Raw genomic sequence first — 26,434 nt, forward strand, 5'->3', positions numbered from 1 at the left:
CGGCATGAAATTTTGTCATGTTGTACCATCATTTTTTATTTTGGTTTAACCAATAAGAATACAATTTGGTCGGCTAAATCCCAAATTGCCAGCCCATCCTCGTCCATTCAGTATCCAAGTAGATACCCAACAGGGTGCACCATGAGAAGGTGAGGATTGAACATTAGGTCAGAAGCCCTGGTCGGTTCTCCGCATTCCTTTAAAGGCTATGTGGAGGTCTCCTCTCAGTTATACAGCTTTGACCCTTAAGCACCCGGTAGGAAGTCAACTTAATAAATTTATATGGAATAAGAGAGAAATTAGTCAAAACTCTAAATTACCTGTATCCAAGACAGTGTTCAAACCAATTTTAACTTATGGATCTGAGAGATGGGTCAGAAGTAAAACACTTGACCAAAGATTAGAGACCGCAGATATGAGACTCATGAGAAAAATTAGGTGCATGAACATGAACAACATGATAAGGGTGACTGAAACAAAAAGACAAACTGGTGAGATCTTTCTGAGCAATAAATTTTATAAATTATATAAAAACAGTGAAAAGTTCCCAATACAAAATGGCATCCGTCAAAGCGACACCATATCTCCCAAATTATTTACAGCTGCACTAGAGGAAGTCTTTAGAAGCCTTGATTGGGAAACAAAAGGAATAAACATAAATGGAGAAAGGCAGCATCATCTGAAATTTGCAGATGATATTGTCCTAAATAGCAGATAATCTTGAAGATCTGGAAGAAAGGCTAAATCAGCTAAATGAAACCTCCAGAGTAATTGGATTACAAATAAATAGAGCCATAGTATTCAACACTAAATACGAGGCTAATCTTCTTGAACAAGCGGTCTCAACTAGAGTGATGTGAGCAAATATCAGAATAGGGAACTGGACAATAAGACTTATTTGTGCCTATGGTCGCACAGAAGGTTCTACTAAAGTAGAAGTGGAGAAATTTTTTGAGGCTTTAGAGAAAGCAACTGACACAATAAAAGAGGAAAAGTTGGTCCTTGTTGAGGATCTAAATAGCAGAGTAGGAAATAATTGTCAGACATACAAAAATATTTTGGGAAAATTTGGAGAAAAGACCAAAGCTAATAACAATGGCAAATGCCTGTTGGATTTCTGCTCAGAACATGAACTGGTCATTACTAACACCATGATATAACATAAAAATGTGCACAAATTCACATGGAGAGAAGAGGCAAGGAATAAGAAAAGTCTCATTAACTATGTTATTGTTGATAGTGATGTTTTCTCCCTGGTGCAGGACACTAGAGTGTATAGAGGATTTGAAATTGGAAGTGATCACTATTTAGTCTTAAGCAGGATAAAATTGAATTTCATATTGAAAAGAGCATGTAAGAAAGTTTTAAAGGGAATAAAAGTTGAGCAGCTCTCAGATGTGAACTGTAGACTAAAATACACAAAGTTTATTGAATTAAAAATGGAAGAGTTTGAGAACAGGAATCACACCTTGGAGATTCAGTGGCAAACCTAAAAGAAAACCCTGATTGATTTAGCCAGAGAGGCATGTGGTGAAGTTGTTTGCAAGGATAAAAAAACCAGAACTCCATGGTGAGCACAGAAAGTTAAAGAGGCAGTGAAGGAAAAGAAGAAAGCATATCAAAAGTTCCTGTCAAATAAGTCAGCATGTGCTCTTAGAGAATACAGGGACAAATGTAAGAAAACTAAACACTGTGTAAAACTAGCTAAACAAAAGTCACGGGAGGACTTTGACAAGAACATGGAAAATAAATATCAAGAAGGTGGCAAAATATTCTGGAAGTTGTTGAAGAAGCTTAGAAATGAAGTAAAGAGTGCTGTAAAAGGAGTTAGAGATGATAAAGGTGAAAATGGTAGAAAAAGACATCCTTGAAGTATGGAGTAATTACTTCGAAAAATTGCTTCAATGGCAATATCATATTAAAAACGAGGATATTAGGAAAGAACTTGACATTGTCAGCATCTAGGAATGTGTTAGCAGACCTAATCTCCAGTGGTATAGTCACTTAAACAGAATGAGCAAGAAAAGATCAGCAAAACAAGTATTCTCTGCCAGGTTGGCAGGAAAACGACCCAGAGGAAGACCAAGATATAGGCGGATTGATATACAGTACAAAGTGCCTTAGACGACAGAAATGTAAGATCTGATAATGTTGGAGTCTTGACAAGTAACAGACTGATTTGGAGGAAAATTGTAGGTAGGAAGTTAGTAATGATGTAAATTTTTCATGTAGTACTATCATAACCTGTACATCCCTTGAGGGTACATGGCAGGAATTTGACGATGATGTCTAAGAGAAAATGAGAGACAGCAGACTGGCATGGTATGGACATTAAATGAGTGGTTGATTATGGTGAGAATAAAGCCTGATGAATAATAAAAGATAAAACCAAGAGAAGGTCAAAGAAGAGATGGATGGAGGTATAATGGAGAATAAAAAAAAAATATGGAGTTGCAAAGTATCTCATCAATGAGATGGTATGGGGGAAGCAGGGAGAGGGGAAATAGAGAAAGAAAAATGCAAAAAAGAAGAACAGAGAAGTAAATATTGTGATTTTATTCATTATTGTTATAGCTACTATAAGCATGAGTGAGACACAGAGAGAGAGAGAGACAGACATTAATCACTTGCAACAAAGTTTTGAATGGCAAATTAAACTTTCATTTAAATGTAAAATAAATGCACATATTTACCACCATACAAGAAAAATGGTATCACCTTAGATGTAGTGCACCTCTTAGTGGAAATGACTCTTAGTCTATGGCCTGTCTTTTTTTTCTATTTGCAAGAAAAAAATATTTCATTAGAAGTGCTAGAAACCTATGAAAGGCTACAATTAAGCAAAACTAAAAATAAATAAACAAATATATATTATTTAAAGTTAAATACTTTCTTTAAATTTAAAAGTAAGATGTGACATATATACACATAGTGAAATGGGAAGGTGTGTTTTTCAAATTTGTCAATTTTAGTAGAGGCTTTTTTTTTTTTTAACAGTTGATTATTCACATCACACATACAAATTATACATATTATAATATTCAACTTTTATAATTATGACAATATTTCACAATACAATTCAATGCACAGTACAATATTACAAAATAAAATTCAAGTATTACTATCACATTCTGTTGGTACTAACACTTATTTTGGCTATTATTTTATTATTATTATTACATAACACCTCCAAGAAGTCCAAAGACTCATCGAAGGAGGGCATCTATTCCACAATTCTCTTTTTCCCCCATTCAATCTGCCGACTACAACTACGTTCATCCTCTACGCCAATGCCATCTACTACCACTAGTATTTCACAATCACAAACATCCATGCCCATGGCGGGATTCGAACCCGAGCCTTTTGGTTGGAGAGTGGATACGCTAACCACTCGGCCAACCAGGCCAGCTCGAATGGTTTCATAGTTATGACAAGTAACTGGTTTAGAGTAATGTAAGTTAGTTAATGCAAATATGTGTAACCAAGGGCAGTAGCCATACTGGTTACTAGAAAAGTAATTAGCTCAAAACAGACATTGAGAGCCTGAGGACCACATCTAAGAGGGCTCCCCTATCAGTTATAATAATGTACATGTTGACATTTTAATACCTAATTGAATGAACCAATTTGTAAATCAATACCTTAATTGGTTATGATATGTGAGTTATAATGATCTCTTATACTATACGTTTAAAGTAATTATCAACATTGTTTAATCCCATAAGGAAGTCTCTCAATCTTTTTATGAATACATATTCTGAGGTTATAGATTTAATTTCATTCGGAAGTTTATTATAACTACTCATCGCAATGTACTCGAAAGATTTATGAAAAATTTCTTTGTTAGGCTTGGGTACTTCCAGCATGTTTCAACTGCAGCGCAATCCATAGTCTACATTATATACCAAGAAACTTTCAGTGTTTCTTTTTTACATATAACAGATAACCATAGAGATATTGTTTCTGAAATAGAATATTATGAACGATATACAGATCATTGGTTGAGTGTGCGAAGTCATTAGTTATGGCTCTAATTATTCTGTTTTGTATCCTTGTTAATGGAAACAGATTGTTATAATAGTCTCTGCCCCAACAGGTAATGCCATATTGCAGTGAGGAATTTACCCAGGAATAGTATAAACATCTTAAGAATGCTGCATTTACAAATTTTTTTTAACATAATATATTCTGTTAATTATGAACCTAAACTTATTTGTTACGAAAGTGGTGTGGGAGTTCAACTTCAAATTGCTATCGATATGGAGGCCCAAATACCTGACGGTTTTGTTTTTTGTTTTTTTTTTGATTAAGCTACATTTGCAATTTAGAATATCAGTACATTTCCTTTCATGCCATTTTATAGTTATACTGCGATCTAATTTGTCTGTTAATGTAAAGTACATATATCTTGTTTTGTCAGTATTAATGTTAAATCCATTGTTGCTAAACCATATACTTAGTTTTAACATATCGCTATTAATTGGATTTATTAGATCTTCAAGGGTTGTTTCTGTGTATACTAAAGCCATATTGTCAGCAAAGGATATCATTTTGCCAAAAAGTTTGTATTTACATAGATCATTAACATATATTATAAATAGGATGGGTCCTAGTACCGACCCTTGTGGGACTCCGTATTTTATTATGTTTGTTGTGCTTTTAAATATATCATAGTTAGTATGTTATTTTCTCTTATTCAGATAGGATCTGAACCAGTCATTAGTAATTCCCCTAATGCCGTATTTGGACATTTTCAGTAGCAATAGATCATGATGAACACAGTCGAATGCTTTAGATATATCAAGAAAAACAGCTGCTGTGTGCATTTATTCCACTATAGGACTTTTTATGAAACTCCAATAGCGCTTTTTCAGTATTGCATCTGGATCCAAACCCATATTGATTAGTTGCATAAAAGGATATTGTATTTAAATAGCTATTTAAGCGTTTTTTTTTGTTTGTTTTTTTTATCAGAATTTCAAAAACCTTTGAGATTGTGGATAGTATAGATATTGGTCTGTAATTTTTGATTTCATTTCTATTTCCTCCTTTAAATAACGGTACAACTGACACAGTCTTTAGGTGTTCTATAAATTTACCATGTTCAAAGGATTTATTAATGATATTTGTAAAGAATTGTAATTTATGCTTAATGATAATGTTTAGCTTTTTAACATTTATGTTGTCACATCCCACTTTTTCCCCTTTTTTTAATCCGATTAATTTTTTTAATTCTTCATTCACTGCATGTAGATACGTGGAATTCTTAATCCACGGAAGGTGACTGACATACTTTGCCCTTTCTGCAGGATCGAAAACACAACTGCCATAGTTGGTTAAGTGGTTGTTCATTTTGTTAAGTATATCAGTGATGTCATTGCCCTCTGGGAATTCTCATGGTTTCTGTTTTGTGTTACCTATTATCATATTGACCAACCCCTATTCTTTACTTTTATCATTACAACAAGAAAGAAATTTCGATAGCAGATAATGTTCTTTTGCCTGTTTTATTTCTTCCTTTAGATGTTTAATGAAATTTTTATAGTCATATTCAAAATTTAAATTGTATGGATTTTTTTTTATGCTTATAGTAGAGCTTCTCTTTTGTCTTTATCATATTTTTTAGTTCATCTGTTATCCAGTGTGTGTGAACATCCTTTTTTGTAATAACTGTTTTATGATATTGCGATTTACTGTCTGCATATTTAATCATTTTGATAAATTCATCATATAACTAATAAGTCAGTTTGTGGTAGTTGATAATGTTTTATGTATCTTTCATATTTATTATAATTGGTGCCAATTACAAATTTATTCCGACTACCTGTGCAACTCATGTTAATACTATCAGGTATAGATAGTTTCAAAAGTATCGAATGGTGATCTGTTATATTACTAATGTAGATTGCAGTGGATACCTCATAGGCCATTCTGTTTCTTATGAATATGTGATCAATGCAACTAGTCAAGTTGTACACTTCTCTCATATTGCCATCGATGTAAGCAAAGAAACCCATGAGTAGATAATATATTTTTATATTCTTCAGTTTTATTATTACTCTTATAAGGGTCCAAATTTACCCCCCCCCACTAGTATGACATTGTCATATTTTAAGGTTTTTAAGACATTATTTAGCTCCGTTAGAAAGATATCTACTGGGCCATTGCATGCATACTTATAACTGGTATATAGCAATTATAAGTATATTCATTGCTGTATCATAAATCATTACAGTTTCAGCACTTTGCAATTTTAATTCCAGTCTGTGAATTTTATAAATATTTTTTTTAGCATATAGAATTAATCCACCTGAACAATTATAATCGTGACAATCATAATACATATCATAATCTGCAAGAGAATAATGATCAACCTCAAGTTGTTTGATCCATATTTCACTTAAGACTAGTACATCTATATATGATTGGATCTCTGTAAAAAGTAACATTAAACCATCAAAATTTGACCTTTCGATCTAATATTAACGTGATGTATATTGAAATTCTTGGATGAATTTGTAGTAGTATCAAAAAATTTCTTAACATAAGTTTAATTATATAGATTTTTACAGTTTACAGGTGTATCAGAATCTAAGTTATTCATGTTAAATCCTAAATCCATTAGGTTTATATTGCTCCAATTATTCATAGGTAACATTTAGACTAAAATGTTTTTAAAAAGAAAAAGACATGTTCTGACTAAAATTCTGCTGTTGTCTGGATTATTGATGCAGGTAATCAAAAGGGTAAAATGTTGGTCATTGCTATCTTTTTTGTAAGTTTAAATTATTTTTGATGTGACTGAGCACACTCAGTTTCCTTCAATTAAGAAGTGGTGGTGGTAAACAAATTTCTATGTTGTTCTGAATTGAAGAGAGGTGAAACTGTCTAGTGCAAAAGAAATGGCATTCCTCCTCATCATCATAATCATAACTACTGGTATAGACCATATTGGTCTGTTCCAGTCTCATTATCCATCTAATATCCTCCTGTGAGGTCTACCCAGCCTTCTCTTCCCAAATGGTTTATATTTTATGTATATTATTTCTGGGAAAACTCCCATGTTACTCCTCATTATAAACTATTATAATACAGCTATATTGCCTGCTTCAGTTTAGGAGTGCCCCTGTTTAAATGTCATTGGCTATTTACTCATGGGTTCTTAGGGCATTATGAGTGTAGATGTACTAAAAAGTATATGTAGCTTAAGGAATAGAAATTACACATACCTTTTTCTGGGTGTTGTGGCTTTTCCTCTGTCTGCGATGTCGAGAACTGCAGAGTGTGTGTGTGGTGTGTGGGGGGGGTAGGCAGTTTGGTAGAATAAGTTAGAAAAACCCGGGTTTTTTTCGTAATATATAGAAACATATACTTTTATATAGGGTGGGGAAAAAAGTGAAAGGGTTAATTTTTTAAAATAAGGAGGGGGAAGGGGAAAGGTGGTTGACGGGGTGTGAACCGTTTCGACTATTCGTGGTCATCATCGGAACATATTGGGAAAGTGGAAGCTATGTCAGGTCGGGTGGGTGCTTCAGAGCTGTTTGTGTTGTCTCCTATTGGTCGGGATTGTGACCTCAATTTAATGTTGTGAAACTTCCAAACCTCGGAGATTATGTAGGGCCTGTGTACGTTGATCGAGTTCGCGTCACACTTTATAGCTATTGTTTCTGATATTCTGAGCATTGTTTCATCGTCTTGTCTGTCTATTATGATGGCCTTGTCTATCTGCGGGGTGTGTTTTTGTTCAAGGGCGTGAACAGCTATTTCCGTTTTTCCTGTGCTTTGTATACGATTTTTCTTTTTAATGTTGCGTTTTTTAGTGTTTAAATGTTCTGTAACATCCCTATTCCAGAACATTTAAACACTAAAAAACGCAACATTAAAAAGAAAAATCGTATACAAAGCACAGGAAAAACGGAAATAGCTGTTCACGCCCTTGAACAAAAACACACCCCGCAGATAGACAAGGCCATCATAATAGACAGACAAGACAATGAAACAATGCTCAGAATATCGGAAACAATAGCTATAAAGTGTGACGCGAACTCGATCAACGTACACAGGCCCTACATAATCTCCGAGGTTTGGAAGCTTCACAACATTAAATTGAGGTCACAATCCTGACCAATAGGAGACAACACAAACACGTCTGAAGCACCCACCCGACCTGACATAGCTTCCACTTTCCCAATATGTTCCGATGATGACCACGAATAGTCGAAACGGTCCACACCCCGTCAACCACCTTTCCCCTTCCCCCTCCTTATTTTAAAAAATTAACCCTTTCACTTTTTTCCCCACCCTATATAAAAGTATATGTTTCTATATATTACGAAAAAAACCCGGGTTTTTCTAACTTATTCTACCAAACTGCCTAACCCCCCCCCACACCACACACACACTCTGCAGTTCTCAACATCGCAGACAGAGGAAAAGCCACAACACCCAGAAAAAGGTATGTGCAATTTCTATTCCTTAAGCTACATATACTTTTTAGTACATCTACACTCATAATGCCCTAAGAACCCATGAGTAAATAGCCAATGACATTTAAACAGGGGCACTCCTAAACTGAAGCAGGCAATATAGCTGTATTATAATGGGTTATATTTTATTAATTGTTTAGAATATTGGATGTTGGCCATTTTGTTTATATGCTCTATCCAATTTTGTTTGTATTTGTTTAGCTTTTCTTCTATTGATTTTATTTTTAGTTCTTTTAAAATATCTTTTTCCTTGTTTGTCTAATAATGTGCAATTTGCAGTTCTTCTCATGAATCTCATTTCACATGTTTTTATTCTCGGTATTCCTTATCTGTAAAAAAAAAAAAAAAAAAAAAAAAAAAAATCCTCCTTCATACGAGGATTTGATTTCTTGTGTCCACAAATCCTTCAAAGAAAAACAGAATGATTTTAAAGAATCATTAAATAACATTATTGCAACAGTACTATACTCTTCTTGTTAACAAAAGTTAAAACTGAAACCAAAATTAACACGCCAATCAATTTTAAAAGACATTCTCTATAACAAATTTCATTAAATTCTATTTTGCCAGCACAGAATTATTAATATTACTTTGTGCCATTCTACCAAATTCTGACAATAAAAATTACTCAACTGATATCAAAACTAAAGGAGATAAATATCATCTTCTGTTATTCCTAAATCACAGAATGTATTAAATTCCATCTACCCATAGCAGAGCAAGATTATTATATAATGTCAACATGTTTTGTCTCTTTTTATCTTTGCAAATAGTATGATTGAAACAAAACCTTGGATGGTTTCATAAATTTTTGTAAGCAATCTAATAATGAAGAGCTAGTAAAAACAAACCTATGATCATATATTTTGTGAAATGCACATAAAATGTACCCAGAAAAAAAGAGCAACCAACTGATATACAAAATACCAAAAGATACTAAACCTCATGAGTTGATTTATTATTAACATCAGACATCAATGGAGTGTCCAAAAACTCACTGCAGGAGGTCCACACACACACACACACACACAAAACAAACATCAAACTGCACCTTAAGAAGAAAGCCAACATTTGACACAAATGACTAGGACTCCTGACAAGCGCTGCGATTTTAGTGCACGACAATGTTCTCCACACACCACTCATGAATGGTTGCACTGCAATCATTGGGTAACTCTGCCACATGTCCCTATAACCCAGAATTCCATTTGTTTGGTTCCCTCAAGAAACACCTATCGGAAAGGTGTTTCTTGGAAGCTTTTTCCTGTTGGTTAGACTATAATAAATTTAGTTTAATCCTTTATCCAAGTGTAAGCAAACAAAGTTTGCACAAACAAGGTATTTTCAGGACTGAGGCAATTCGTGGTAAAGGTGAATCAAGCTCTCATCACTCCTTGTCTTAGTATCTCCCATAATGCAGATCACATCTCCTTGCAGACATGTATAATGCTATGCATTAAGGGAAGGGCCACTACCCAACCGGTTTCGACCTTTATTGAGGTCTCGTCAGTGGGAGCCAGACCCAGAGGTGGTGATACCAAGGGGGAAGCAATGGAGAAGTCATCTTTACCTATATGTTAAATTCACCTTATTATTAAATTACTCTGGATTTAGAGAAAGATGTTGGAAGTTTTTTCCCACTTGGTTAGACTATAAGAAATTTAGTTTAATCCTTTATCCAAGTGTACGCAAACAAAGTTTGTGCCTGAAGTATCTTCAGGACTGAGGCAACTCGTGGTAAAGGTGATATTATGATGATATTGATATCATAGCAAGAACACCCATAGCCCTAAAACAGGCTTTTTTGGCTTTAAAAAGTGAAGCAAAGAAAATCTACCTCATGATCAACCAAAGTAAAACCAAATATATGGAATGCAGCAAAGAAATAAACCCCATTAATTCTTTAGAAATTGGACCTAACCAATTTGAAAAAGTGAGTAGCTTTACCTACTTAGGATCAGAAGTTAATACCAAGAATGATACAGGTATAGAAATTAAAGAAAAAAGAACCGCTGCTGCTAGTCATAGCTTCAATGGCTTAAAAAATACTTAAAATCAAGTTTGATTAGAATAAGTACTAAATTGCTGCTTTATAAGACTCTGATAAGGTCTATACTTACATATGCATTTGAAACATGGACAATGTCTATAAAGGATGAAGAGGCTCTCAGAATTTTCAAAAGAAAAATCCTACAAAGTATTTTTGGTGGTATTCAAATTGATAGAATATGGCAAAGCAGGTCAAACCTTGAACTATATCATGCCTACAAAGCAATAGACAAATTGATAGAATATGGCAAAGCAGGTCAAACCTTGAACTATATCATGCCTACAAAGCAATAGACAAATTGATAGAATATGGCAAAGCAGGTCAAATCTTGAACTATATCATGCCTACAAAGCAATAGACATTGTGAAGTTCATCAAAATTCAACAAATGAAATACGCAGGCCACATACTGAGAATGTGTGATAAAAGAAATTCCATAAAAATATCCTCACGTAAACCAACAGGAATTCAACCTTGAGGAAGGCTCAAACTACAATGGATTGACAACACTGATAGAGACTTCGCACTTTTGAAAACCAAAAATTGGAGGATGATTGCCAAAAAAGGACAGAATGGAAAAAATTTCCTTGAGAAGGCCAGGGTCCACACAGGACTGTTGAGCCACTGAAGAAGAAACAAGAAATACCTAAGTTATGGTATAGGTATGCTGACAATATCTTTGCAGCTTGAAATGGCACTTCCTCTGATATAGAAAACTTTTGTGTACATGATCTCCTTGAGGAGAGTGTGACAGAGTCTTGTTTTCCTGGAACTAAGATAAAGGATATAGAAAGTTAAGGTGAAAGATGTGTTTATTTTGACTGGATTTAGCAGGTGATAAATGTGGTACACAAGAAGACACAAGAGTTGCTAGTAGTACATTCATAAAAGAAGAGCGAGAAAGTAAAAGTTGCGAGTCTGCTGCCATTGTATGATAGAGATGAGCTGAGATGGAGAACTATGATTGCGATTAATGAGTCAGTGTGCAGATTACGTACAAGGAATGGTGTGGAATTTGTGGATTTGTGGGGTGAGTAGGATGGGTTTATATAAGGTGGATAGCTTACATCTAAATGGATTTGATGTTAAGAATTTGAGAAAGTGCTGTTCAGTGAGAATTTGGAAGTACAAAGTCAGGGAAACCAGGAAGTTTTTTTTGGGGGGGGGGTGCAGGTGAGCAAGGGTCGAGGCACACTAGAGGTTAGTAAGTGGGAGAGTGATCACATGATACAAAATGTAGCACCCCAGGTTAACTTTATTAGTTGGCTAAGTAATACAACGTATAAAGGAGGCTGTGAGATGAAGGGGATTTTGCAGCTTATGTATACTAATACCAGAAGTATTTGAAATAAAGATGAGGAGTTTTTGAATTAGTTAACACAACTGAGCCAGAAGTCATAGGCAATAGGATATGTAGTTGACCAAGGATGTTATGGTAACAAGAATAGAATGCAAGGAATATAATGTCTTCAGAGAGGACAGAAGGAACAGGATAGGGGGAAGGAGTTTTGCTAATGAATGCAGAAGAATTACAGCCAAAATGAGTAGAAGTATATCAGAGGGACAAGGATTCAGAGGGTAGTTCATTTGAGGCTATCTGGTGTGAAATATAGACCAACAGGCAAAATATGTAATTGGCTGCTGTTATAATCCATGGGTATAAAGGAGAACATAGAAACATAGATCACATGTACTCACAAATTAGCATGATGAGTACAGATTGAGTAATTATTATGGGTATTCAACCATGGGAACGTAGATTAGGATGATGAATGGTCACAGGCAGGGAAGGAAATGGAATTTATACATCTGTTGAGAGATTTTATTTATTTATTTCGTATGGTGATTCAAAGGCTGTGAGCCCCTTTTACGGGGAGGCAAGGTACCACCTCAATCCCACCCCCCTATTTTATCTGGGTTCAGGACCGTCATAGCTGACAATTCAGTCCTATGGCTGGAGGGATCGTCTTATGTATTCCTGGCTGTATCCACGTGTGTTCACGGGACCTGTTTGCAGGATGAAAAACCCCAGATAAAATGGGGAAAACCCTGCTGCCCAAGACCGGTTAACTTGGCTATGGCTGAGGAAGATCCTTAAACTCCTCTCATCACCAGGAATCGAACTTAGGACACTCCTTCCTCAGGTATACGGTTGCAAAGTGCAAAACCACTAGGTTAACAGTGCAGACTGCTGAGACATAATTACCTGACATGACACGTAATGGAGGGGACACGAAGTTTGAGAGTGCTGAATCTAATCAATGCATCAGAGAACTAGTCAATCTAGCTGTGCTTCCTGCACTTGGAAAAAATGTGATTATGTAGTACAGACCTGGGAGATTGCCAGACATGCAAAATTTACTATTAAGATGGGATATATGTGGAACTACAGAGTAGGTGATAATGACAAGCTGAGGAGTATGGAAAGTTGTCAAGAAGTACTTGAAGAAAGCAGTATCCAAATGTATACCCAGAGCCAGAAGGATAAATCAGGTAGGAGTTAGATGGATGAATAGTTTCATTAAGCAGGAGTTGCGCACAAACAAAAGGTTGCGGAAGAATTACAAATAATTCTTCCACAACCTTATACTTATACTGCTCATGGGCATGATAAACATGCCCATGAGCAGTATAAGGCATAGGCAAGAAGGGTGACTTGTGGAAAGGTAATAAAGGCCAAGTTAATTATGAGAGAAAGCTAACTGACAAGGCCAAAAGATACTCTAAGAAGTTATTTTGCTATGTGGAAAGTAAAAGGAGAAATGACTTTTGGAAGGATGACTTTAAAAGTGCAGATGGTGTGTAGGTAACAGAACCAAACCAAATAATTAAATCACTCAGTGGGCATTTTGCAGGGTGCACTATCTAGGTGATGACATCGCAATGCCATCAATGTCTGATAGGAGAACAGAGGGTTGAAGAAATGGAGGTGCTTAAAATATTGCAAAACCTCAATAAGAACAGAACCATGGGATTAGATGGCATATTAGCCCATGTATTATGAAAATATGCAAGGGAACTATTGGCTGCTCTGACCAAGCTGTATAATTTAAGCCTAAATAGTGGGAAGGTGCCAATGGAGTGGTAGTCTCAGTATCAACATCTCAGGAGTGATAGTTAAGCAGTGCAGAAATTGGCAAAAGATTGAATTCAGGACTAGGTGAATAGGAATGTGATCTCTATGAGGGACAACATGGTTTTGTGATAGGTCTTGATTTAATAATTTGCTTACTTTTATAAGTATGAAAGAATATTTGTTAGCAGCAATGGAAAGCTGTATTCCACGAGTGAAGAAGAGGACACAATTTGGAGTAAAGTGGATGACAACAACATTATTATTATGGGCGACTCTAAGGAGTCCTTAGACTCATCAAGGGAAGCCCTAAACATCATGTCCATCACAACTATTCGACATTCACACAGTATCTATCATACTTTGCCTTGAAATCATTCACCGTCATAGCACCCACAACAGACTCTGGCAGCTCATTCGACTCATTCACCACTCTAAAAGTAAAAAACCCAGCTCTAACAACCTTACTAACCACAATCTTGCCCAGCTTCCATGGATGTTCCCCAGTCCTCCCACCACCAGTCCTGTTCTCGAAAATATCCTCTGAATTAATCCTATAGAAACCTTTCAGTAATTTGAACGTCTCAATCATATCTCCCCTTTTCCACCTATCAACCAATTTCTGCAACCCACAAATCTTCAACCTGTTTTCATAAGGTTCATTCCATCCTTAGATCTGCTATCACCTTGGTCACTCGCCTCTGGATTCTCTCAACCTCCTCCCCATCAAGAAGAAAAATAGGAAGATCCTAGGTTTCTTCCCAGGTGACCAGATCTGGGCACAGTAATCAAGATGGGATCTTATCAAGCTTGATACAGAGGAAGAATAACTTGCTTATTGTTCTTAACTCTGCTCATCAAAATATTCTTCAGCATCCAAGTGATTTGATGAGCTGATTTAGCCACTTTTGCGACGTGCCCCCTAAACTTCAACTCCCTATCCACCAACACTCCCAAGTCCCTGGCCTCATCAATCTCCTGGAGTACAGTTCCACCAATGTGATATACTGCTGCTAATTTTTTCACCCCTAATTGCATAACCTTACATTTTGCCACAATAAATTGACATCCATTCTCCTTAGCCCAGACCTCCAATCTATCCAAATCATCCTGCAAAATTTTGACATCTTCTGCATTCACTATTGCCCTACCCAACTTAATATCATCAACGAACAAATGAACCATTCCTCTCAGATCCATCCCTATATCGTTAATGAACAAATTAAACAGCGGTGGTCCAAGAACCTTGCGGCATACCACTAGTCACAGGTTGTCTTATGGACTCCACTCCTAAGTAAACTACTCTCTGGTATCTCGCCATCAACCACCCTCCTATCCATCTCACCAACCCTATATCCATTCCCATATGTTGCAGTTTACAGATTAGACTTCTATGTGGTATCCTGTCAAAGGCCTTAGCCAGGTCCAGTAGTATCACTGTAAACCCATTACCCTTATCCAGTTCAGCTGTCACTGTGTTATAAAACCTGAGCAAGTTACTGAGGCATGATCTACCCTTCACAAAACCATGCTGTCCCCCATACGATATCTCATTTTCATCAATCCATTCCTGTATTTTTCCCTTGGCTATTTTCTTCAAGACCTTGATAACGACTCCTGATATGCTGATCGGCCTTCTGCCCAACAGAAGTCTTGGATCCTTCTTTATGCAGTGGAACTATTTTCCCCTTTTTCCCACCCCTTCGGGACTAACCCAGACCCGAGACTCAAATTAAACAAAATGGTCAAGGGCACTGACAATTCTTTAGCCGCTTCACGTACGACACGAGCTGGTATACCATCCAATCCCACAGATGTATTGACATTGAAGTTTTGTATAATAAGTTTAGTTTAATCCTTCATCCAAGTGTGAACAAACAAAGTTTGCGCCTGAAAGTATCTTCAGGACTGGGGTAAGGTAGTACAACACTGGGAAACGCGTTGCAAAGGTGGAGAAAGCTATCTCACCACTCCTATCCCAGTATCTCCCATGATGCAAAGGCCACTACCCATACCGGTTTTCGACCTTTATTGAGGTCTCGTCAGCGAGAGCTAGGCTCAGTAGTGGAGACAAAGGCAGAAGCAATGAGAGGTCATCCTAGCCTATAGGAGTTGCCAAAGGGTGTACAAAAAACGTATTATTTTTTAAATGTAATAAACTTATTATTACATAAATTACTCCGGATTCAGAGAAAGATGTTGAGAGTTTATTTTTCACTTGGTTAGACTATAATAAATTTAGTTTAATCCTTTATTCAAGTGTGAGCAAACAAAGTTTGTGCTTGAAAATATCTTCAGGACTGGAGTAAGGTAGTACAACACCAGGCAACTCGTGGCAAAGGTGGACCAAGCTACGAGTTGCTTGGTCCACCTTTTGGTTTGCACAGTTCGCGCAAACTTTGTTTGCTCACACTTGGATAAAGGATTAAACTAAATTTATTATAGTCTAACCAAGTGAAAACAAACTTTCAACATCTTTCTCTAAATCCAGAGTAATTTAATAATAAGGTTGTACACCCTTTTGTAACTCCTATAGGTTAGGATGACCTCTCATTGCTTCTGCCTTTGTGTCTCCACTACTGGGCCTGGCTCCCACTGACGAGACCTCAATAAAGATCAAAACCGGTTTGGGAAACATTAATTATTAGAGATCCCTCTTTACATTCTAGGCCACCTGCAAATGCCCATAGAGGGCACACCACCAAGATAGGACTTTAGTTTCACTCACCACTGTATGGTATTTGTGTGTATGTGTTGTTACAAAAAGTTTTTTGTAATCCCTGAAGATGTCTCTGTGACAGAGACGAAATATTGAAAGTATTAAAATTAGTTTTAATCCTTTCTCAGTGCCGATAATATTCCATTAAACCTCCAACATGTAATCTCACTTCATGGTCACTCTTACCAATTGGTGGGTAATTGGACACCTCATTTATAATTACATCCTCTGCTGAGATGATCAAATCCAAAACCCTCAATCCTTGTGTGCCCTCTGTTACATACTGTCTGAGGTAGTTGTCCCTCAAAAACTAAAGGAAACTCATATTCTTTACTTCCAGTTGCTATCTCATCATTCCGGTCTATACTGTCATAATTAAAATCGCCCATAATGATTACCCTTTTCTTATTTTCTTGGTTAATATAATTATACATTTCATAGTCACTACCATCCACATTACCAGGTCTATAACAACATCCAACCAATTATTTCATTCTATTCACCTCTATCTTAAACCATACTGCCTCAAAACCACTGGCACTATTTCCATCTTGCATCTCTACTTTGTATGAGGTCTTTTCTATCATCAATAACACTCCCCCCTTCCTTTTTACCCTTTCTATTCTCGCAAAACATATCATACCCTTCTATCTCTATTCCTGTTAGGATGTCATCCTCATCCAACCATGTCTCACTTATTCCAACAATGTTTTGGTGAACAGACTCGATTAATGCAACCATTTCACATCTGCCTTGTTTCTAGTATTTGTACACAAACAAAGCAGCTCTTATTGCTTTATATTGCATAAAGCTTATTGCTTTATATATTGCATATAGCTCAGTAATGATGTTTTGTTTGTATACAAACAAAACATCATTACTGATCAACAACTTTCCTTCAAATTAGTATATTTTTTATCTCATATCTAACGTTAGATATTTTGACATATCTAACATTTCTAACATTTTGGTCTTCTAATATCCCAAAAAGATATTAGAAGACTTTTGGAATACCAAAAAAGAATTTTGGTATTCCAATATCTCAAAAAGACAAAATGGTATATAACTTGCAATTGAAATGACATGTGTGTGTGTGTGCACGCAGACACAGCAGTCTAATGACTGTATTAGCATTGCATAAAGTTCATTCCTGGCAAGATCTATGCAAGTATACTTGAGAAACGGTTGAGAAGAATTGTGGAAGAAAAGCTTGGTGAAGAACAAACTGGATTCAGGCCAAATAGAGGCTATGAGGATCAGATCTTCACTTTACGACAAATAATCGAGAAAGCATGGGAATATAACAAAGATCTGTATTTAAGTTTTGTCGATTTGGAAAAGGCATATGACAAGGTGCCAAGAGAGAGAAGCTATTCAATATGCTGCAGTTATATGGTGTCAATGGGGCATTATATCAAGCAATACTTAGTCTTTATTTGAGTTGTAAGTCAGCAGTTAAAATTGAAGGAAGTACAGGAAAATGGTTTAATGTTAAATCTGGTGTGAGACAAGGATGTACATTATCTCCTCTGTTATTCATTATCTATATGGATCACATTATGAAGGAAAGTGGAAGTAAACATGATATCAAAATTGGAGATGTTAATGTCAGCTCTTTGCTTTATGCAGATGATGTTATACTTCTAAATAAATCTGCTACAAGTCTGCAAGATTCCCTGACTAAATTGAGTAACTCTTGTAATAGATATGGTATGAAGGTCAGCGATACAAAGAAAATGAAAATAGGCAGAATCACTGAAAATGTCAACTGCGTTGTGAATGGAGAACCTGTGGAACAAGTAAAACATTTCAGCTACTTAGGCACGATTTTTAGTGAAGATGGTAAATTAAATATAGAAATAGACAACAGAATCAGCAAAGCTGGTATGGTGAGAAGTCAATTGAATAAATTCATATGGAATAATAGAGAAATTAGTAGGAACACTAAATTAGCTGTATACAAGACAGTGTTCAAACCAGTTTTAACTGATGGATCTGAGAGCTGGGTCAGAAGTAAAACACTTGACCAAAGATTAGAGACCACAGATATGAGAATCCTGAGAAAGATTAGAGACGTGAATAGATGGCATCAATGGCAATATCATATTAAAAACGAGGATATTAGGAAAGAACTTGACATTGTCAGCATCCAGGAATGCGTTAGCAGAGCTAATCTCAGGTGGTATGGTCACTTAAACAGAATGGGCGAAGAAAGATTAGCAAAACAAGTGTTCTCTGCCAGGGTGGCAGGAAAACGACCCAGAGGAAGACCAAGATATAGGTGGATTGATATGGTACAAAGTGCCTTAGACGATAGAAATATAAGATCTGCTAATGTTGGAGTCTTGACAAGTAACAGACTGATTTGGAGGAAAATTGTAGATAGGAAGTTAGTAATGATGTAATTTTTTTTTCATGTAGTACTATCATATCCTGTACACCCCTTGAGGATACATGACAGGAATTTGATGATGATATCATGCATTAAAGGAATAAATATTGAATTTAAGACTGTATCTTTATACAAAGCATTCAAAATCTGACAGTATTCATATCTATGAAGATTTACAAACAATCAGTGGTTTATAGCACAGAATGCAGCTCCAACATTCTGAGCCAAAACAGCTGCAAAGATTAATAATGAACATATGATGCGTTCATGATCTGAGTTTTCCCCGACTTGAAATGTCCACTGTGTATCAGGTGAGAATCACATAACACTTTTTAGAAAGAACAATATTTAATTACTAATTTTGTTCATCATGTAGTGTACATTTTCATATTGAATACTAAGCTGAAGAAAAAAAGGTATTAAGAAAGAGGTTTCTAAATTAATAACTCACTTTTTATAAATTTGAATGAACATATGCCAGATGTTGAATATGCTGCTGATATGTCAGATGCATGACTCATTGTTACATCTCAGTAATATATACAATGTGTAACATCTCAGACTAATTCATTAATATGCAGGTCTTTAACATATGTTGCTAGAAACTGATTTAAGATGAGACTGTGGTTTCTATTACATTGAAGTGGAGATCATATCATTTAGTTTAAATCTGCAAACATCAGCTTTAGTTAGTATATATATCAAAGACATGAGTATTAATGAATTAGGTTATGAGAGATGTTACAACACCACCCTGCAACAATGAGCCACATGTCTGACATCTTGATACCATATTTAACATCTGGCTGGCTTATGTTCATGAAAATATAACTAATTTAGAAATCTCTCTGCTAATACCCTTTCCTATTTGTATTCATTCTGAAGATGTATGAAACTAGTAATTAAATATTGTTCTTTCTAATAACGTTTTCATGGTTCTTGCCTTACAAATACTAATAATGATTCTTCCATTCAGTAAAGCCAGGATTAGTTGAAACTTCAATTCAAAACAAAGCATGTAAGGCCAGATGTTCTGGCCTTGCATGTTCAATTCAAGGTTGCCCAGTGTAAATTTCTGAAATTTGGTAGGCATGAATGGAATGCAAAGTATATACTTTGTGGAGAAATTTTGGAGGCAATTAGGAGACAAGAGACCTTGGAGTGCAAGCAGACAGACAACAATTTGAAATTCAGAGGTTACATTGCACAACTAGTTCAGACATCATATCAGAAATAAAGAGATTAAGTCCTTGATCAGACCTTATATGGATTATTGTGCACAGATTTGGTCCCCTGGTTTTCATGGTGAAGATATGTTGGAAAGGGTTCAGAGAAGACCGACTAACATCATAACTGGTTTTGGGATGTGAGGAGAGATTGAGGGAATGCAGTTTGCGAAGTCTTGTGAATAGGAGAAAGGATATAACTGAGATATATAATAAATTTAGTTTAATCCCTTATCCAAGTGTAAGCAAACAAAGTTTGCACCTGAAAATATCTTCAAGACTGGGGTAGTGCAACACCAGGCAACTCCAAGCAAAGATGGACCAAGCTTTCATCACTCTTTGTCTCAGTAGCTCCCATAATGCAAAGCACATCTCCTTGCGGACATGTATGCTGCCATGCATTAGGGAAGGGCCACTACCCAGACCAGTTTCAACCTTTATTGAGGTCTCATCAGTGGGAGGCAGACCCAAACGTGGAGATACTAAGGCAGAAGCAATAGGAGAGGTCATATTTACCTATAAGAGTTGCCAACAGGTGTACCACCTTATTATTGAATTACACTGGATTTAGAGAAAGATGCTGGAAGTTTATTTTTCACTTGGTTAGACTATATAATAAATTTAGTTTAATCCTTTATCCAAGTGTAAGCAAACAAAGTTTGCACCTGAAAATATCTTCAGGACAGGGGTAAAGTAGTGCAACACCAGGCAACTCCGAGCTTCATTGCCTCCGCCTTAGTATCTCCATTTGGGTTTGCCTCCCACTGACGAGACCTCAATAAAGGTTGAAACCAGTCTGGGTAGTGGCCCTTCCCTTAATGCATGGCAGTATACATGTCTGCAAGGAGATGTGCTTTGCATTATGGGAGATACTGAGACAAGGAGTGATAAGAGCTTGGTCCATCTTTGCTTGGAGTTTCACTACCTTACCCAAGTCCTGAAGATATTTTCAGGTACAAACTTTGTTTGCTTACACTTGGATAAAGGATTAAACTAAATTTATTATAGTTTAATAAATTTAACCAGGTGAAAAAATAAACTTCCAACGATATAATTGAGACATTTCAGTTCATAAAGGATTTTTACCAGGTTAATGTGGAAGAAGGGAGTAGAATAATGGGACATACCTGGAAGCTGTATAAGGAGGGTGAGAGGAGGAGCATAAGGAGTAGGTTCTTTGCATGGGTAGTGGTTGGTCTGTGGAATGCTTTGCCTGAAATTGTGGTGAATGCAGATACAATGAATGAGTTTAAGTTTGATGAGCTTTGTGTGTAACAGTGTTTGCCTTCCACATTGATATTTTACACTCCATGGAGGCCTGATGTTAATAATATAACATATTTCAGAACGAATTTCAGAAAGGGACGAATTCCAGATGATTGGAGTAGAGCTCTCATAATACCCATATATAAAAAAAGGGAAATAAAACTAAATGTGAGAATTACAGAGGTATTTCCCTAGTGAGTGTTCCTGGTAAGATTTATGCAAGTATACTTGAGAAACAGCTGAGAACGATTGTGGAAGGGAAACTTGGTGAAGAAAAAGCTGGATTCAGGCAAAATAGAGGGTGTCAGGATCAGATTTTCACTTTACAACAAATAATTGAGAAGTCATGGGAATATAACAAATATCTGTATTTAAGTTTTGTAGATCTGGAAAAAGCATATGACAAGTTGCCAAGAGAGAAGCTATTCAAAACGCTACAGTTGTATGGTGTCGGTGGAGCATTATATCAAGCAATACGTAGTCTATATTTGTGTTGTAAGTCAGCAGTTAGAATTGAAGGAAGTACAAGAAGATGGTTTCATGTTAAATCTGGTGTGAGACAAGGATGAACATTATTCCCTCTGTTATTCATTAATGGATCACATTATGAATGAAAGCTGTATTAAACCTGATATCAAACTTGGAGATGTTAATCTTAGCTCTTTACTTTATGCAAATAGTGTTACACTTTTAAATAAATCCAGTACAAATCTGCAAGATTCTTGAACTAAATTGAATAACTGTCATAATAATTTTGGTATGAAAATCAGCAATAAGAAGACAAAGACAATGAAAATAGGCAGAAACACTGAAAATATCAACTGCATTGTGAATGAAAAACCTATAGAACAAGTAAAACATTTCAACTACTTAGGCACAATTTTTTAGTGAAGATAGTAATTAAATATGGAGATAGACAACAGAATCAACAAAGCCAGTATGGAAGGAAGTCAACTGAATAAATTTATATGGAATAAGAGAGAGAAATTAGTCAAAAAAATTAAAAACTATGCAGTATACAAGACAGTGTTCAAACCAATTTTAACTTATGGATCTGAGAGCTGGGTTAGAAATAAAACACTTGACCAAAGACTGCACATATGAGAGTCCTGAGAAAGATTAGGGGCGTGAACAGATGGCATCAATGGCAATATCATATTAAAAATGAGGATAGTAGAAAAGAACTTGACAATGTTAGAATCCAAGAATGTATTAGTAGAGCTAATCTCAGGTGGTTTGATCACTGAAACAGAATGGGAGAGGAAAGATTAGCAAAGCAAGTGTTCTCTGCCAGGTTGGCAGGAAAAAGACCCAGAGGAAGACCAAGATGTAGGTGGATTGATACAGTACAAAGTGCCTTAGAAGATAGAAATGTAAAATGTAAGATCTGATGAAGTTGGAGTCTTTACAGATAGCAGCTTGATTCAGAGAAAAATTATTGATAGGAAGTTAATAATGTTGTATATCGTGATGGTACATGTCAGGAATTCAATGATGATCATATTTCAGAATTTTATATATATATAAATTTTGTTTGCTTACAAGAAATCAAATGAATTATTAATTATTAAAACTAAATACAGATTAAGAAGAAAATATATTTAACCTTACAAGTAATAATCACAAATTTAAACAATTAAAAACACTGGCAAGACAAGCAACAAATATCAAATTAGAATTAATTGTAACTTGCTAAAACTTAATATACCAACCCTGGTTGCTAGTAAATCACTTATGACAAGTTGAATTGGTGCATGTGATTTTCGTTTTGATTTGGCTTCTTCATGAACGTCTAATATAAAACTGTTTTTTTCTGATTTCCCATTTTGATCTTTGATCCCTTTAAGAGCCTCTTTCTCATCCTTTCTGTTTTTCACTAAGGAAAATCCTAGTAATACCAAATAAAATTTTTAAAAAAACAAATCTTGAGGTATATTAAAACATAAAATGCAATAGAAAATATTTATTATCATCACATCTTCCATGGTGTTGGCAGATTTATTGTGGGATCTTAAAATCGTTAACAATCTCTGCATTAACAATATATTCTGGTAATGCACTCCATTCATCTACCTTCTCCATGTAAAAATTCTACCTCTCATACTTCTCTTCATCACACGCTTACATAATTTCCGATGGCTTCTGCTTTTTTGCCTCTCACCGTCTACTCTTTTTTTTATAATCCCTCCCCTACAATAATCCAGTAAAATCCTTCACAAACTTAACTGTCTCTATCACTTCACTACTTTTCCTACTCTCCACCAAACTCTGCAATTCACATTCCTTCAACCTCACCAATGTTTTCACATCACACTGAAAACCAGGCAACCAAATCTGAGCACAATAGTCAAGCATAGTCTGACCAGTGCTTTATACAGTGGCACAACCATCTCCTTATCGATAAATGTTAGTGTACTTCTCATCATAGTGACAAATATGATGTGCAGTCTTTGCATCACTTGCAATATGCAATCTAAACTTCAGTTTACTATCGGCCATCACTCCAAGATCTTGAATCTCATCCACTTCCCACAGTACAGTGCCATCAATATAATACGCAGCCTAATATTCATGCGCTCCAAAATGCAACACCTTGCACTTATTAATATTAAAACTACAACCTCATTTGTCCGAGCCAATGAACATCAGCAGTGCTACTTATAATTCTCCCCAAACATTGCATCATCAGCAAACAACTGAAGATCCTAGTTAATCCACATGATATATCATTTACAAAAAAATTAATATATATCATTTACAAACAAATTAAATAGTAAAAGCCAACGAACAGAACCTTGGGAGATGCCACTGGTCACCTCCTTTTTTGAGATACTGCTCCATCATACCAAACTTCCTAGTATCTTTCAGAGAGCCAATCTTCAATCCATCTAACCAATATAATATTCAATCCATCTAACCAATGTCTGGCTTAGTCCCGAAGGCGTGGAAAGAGGGGAAAATAGTTTCACTGCATAAAGGAGGATCCAAGACTATGGTTGCAAATTACCGACCGATCAGCATATCAGGAGTCGTTGTCAAGGTCTTGGAGAAAGTAGTCAAGGGAAAAATACAGGAATGGATTGATGAAAATGAGATACTGTACAGAGGACAGCATGGCTTTGTGAAGGGTAGATCATGCCTCAGTAACTTGCTCAAGTTTTATAACAAGGTGACGGCTGAACTGGATAAGGGAAATGGGTTTACAGTGATACTGCTGGACCTGGCAAAGGCGTTTGACAGGATACCACATGGAATTCTAATCCGTAAACTACAACATATGGGAATGGATATAGGGTTGGTGAGATGGATAGCTGGGTGGTTGATGGAGAGATATCAAAGAGTAGTTTATTCAGGAGTAGAGTCCAAAAAACGGCCTGTGACTAGTGGTGTGCCACAGGGTTCTGTTCTTGGACCACTGCTGTTTAATCTGTTCATTAACGATATAGGGAAGGGTCTAAGTGGGACAGTTCATTTGTTCGCTGATGATGCAAAGTTGGGTAGGGCGATAGTGAATGCAGAAGATGTCAAAGTCTTGCAAGATGACTTAGATAGATTGGAGTTCTGGACTAAGGAGAATGGATGTCAATTTAATGTGACAAAATGTAAGGTTATGCATTTTGGAGTGAAAAGATTAACAGCAGTATACAACATTGGTGGAACTGTACTCCAAGAGATTGATGAGGCCAGGGACTTGGGAGTGTTGGTGGATAGGGAGATGAAGTTTAGGGGGCACATTGCGAAAGTAGCTAAATCAGCTCATCAACTCACTTGGTTGTTGAAAAATACCTTGACGAGCAGAGAAAAACAAGTTATTGTACCTCTGTACCGAGCCCTGATAAGACCTCATCTCGACTACTGTGCCCAGATTTGGTCACCTCGGTTCCTTCTTGATGGGGAGGAGGTTGAGAGGATCCAGAGGCGAGTGACTAAGATGATAGCAGGTCTATGGAATGAACCATATGAGAAAAGGTTGAAGATCTGTGGGTTGCAGAAACTAGTTGATAGGTGGAAAAGGGGAGATATGATTGAGGCATTCAAATTGCTAAAAGGATTCTATAGGATTAATTCAGAGGATATTTTTGAGATCAGGACTGGTGGTGGGAGAACTAGGGGACACCCATGGAAGCTGGACAAGAGCGTGGTTAGCAGGGGTGTTAGAGCTGGGTTCTTTACTTTTAGAGTGGTAAATGAGTGGAATAAGCTGCCAGAGTCTGTTGTGGGTGCTATGACAGTGAGCGAGTTCAAGGCAAGGTATGATAGATACTGTGAGAATGTTGAACAGCTGTGTGAACATGATGTTTAGGGCCTCCCTCGATGAGTCTAAGGACTCCTGGAGTAGCCCGTGGTAATAATAATAATAATAATAATAATAATATTCATTCCTATCCTCTGCAGCCTAAACGTCAACTTATCATGTGGTAATCTATCACACACTTTTGGGAAGTCCATGAATATCGCTATATGTGATTCTCCCTAATCTAACACACTTGTTAAGTTATCATAAAATGCAAGTAAATTGCTAAAACAAGACCTATCCTTTACAAATCTGTGCTAACCATCATAAAATATCCTATGACCATCAAAGCAATCATGTATTCTATTCCTAACCAATGTCTCCAACACCCTAACTACAAGTGCAGTTATACAGAATGGTCTAAACTGGTAACTTCTGTCACAGAACCATTCTTGTGGAATAATACTATTTAGTCTTCTTTCTGCTCCTTACTAACTTTACCCACTGCATGACTCTCATTAAATAACCAGGTCAAAGGCATAGCTAATTTTTGTGCACATTCCTTAAGAATATGTGGCAATATGTCATCCATTCCCACAGACTTATTAACATCTTACCCAATCAACACTAGATATACCTCTGTTTCTTTCACTTGCAATTCTCCTAATTTTGACCTTTCATACTCAATGCTATTATATTATGTGATATTAAACTGAGTCAAGTGTTCTATTTATCATTAAACATCAAAAGAGGATGTGCATCTACGTTCTCAGCATCCACCTACATCTGTGAAGAACCAAAAGAAAAGTTAAAAATAGTATTACAGTCAATGGAATCAATCTGAGATCTAATGAGAGGAAACTATTCGTATATTATGCACTGCTTCACCACCATCCTTATAAAAAATATGGCACAATCAAAACTCTCATTCACTGAGCTTACTCCCTTTGCTCCAATGAGGTAATGCTAACACAAGAAATATAATGTTT

General features: G+C 36.2%; 1 protein-coding gene across 3 annotated transcripts in view; it reads right to left on the reverse strand.

The window, feature by feature from the left end:
* Sbp2 (SECIS-binding protein 2) overlaps nucleotides 1-26,434 on the reverse strand; it is a 320,992-nt gene that overhangs the window by 177,328 nt on the left and 117,230 nt on the right. For all 3 annotated transcript variants that reach the window (XM_090411737.1, XM_090411736.1, XM_090411738.1), the window contains 2 exons: nucleotides 22,924-23,099; nucleotides 2,719-2,778 (listed from right to left, as the gene is read on the reverse strand). In XM_090411737.1, the coding sequence (XP_090267863.1) occupies nucleotides 2,719-2,778; nucleotides 22,924-23,099 (236 nt within the window). The remainder of the gene's footprint in view (nucleotides 1-2,718; nucleotides 2,779-22,923; nucleotides 23,100-26,434) is intronic.

This window comes from Typopeltis vanoorti, chromosome 22 (genome assembly GCF_054136105.1).
Source record: "Typopeltis vanoorti isolate ZY-2024b chromosome 22, IOZ_Tvanoo_1.0, whole genome shotgun sequence".
NCBI lineage: Eukaryota > Metazoa > Arthropoda > Arachnida > Uropygi > Thelyphonidae > Typopeltis > Typopeltis vanoorti.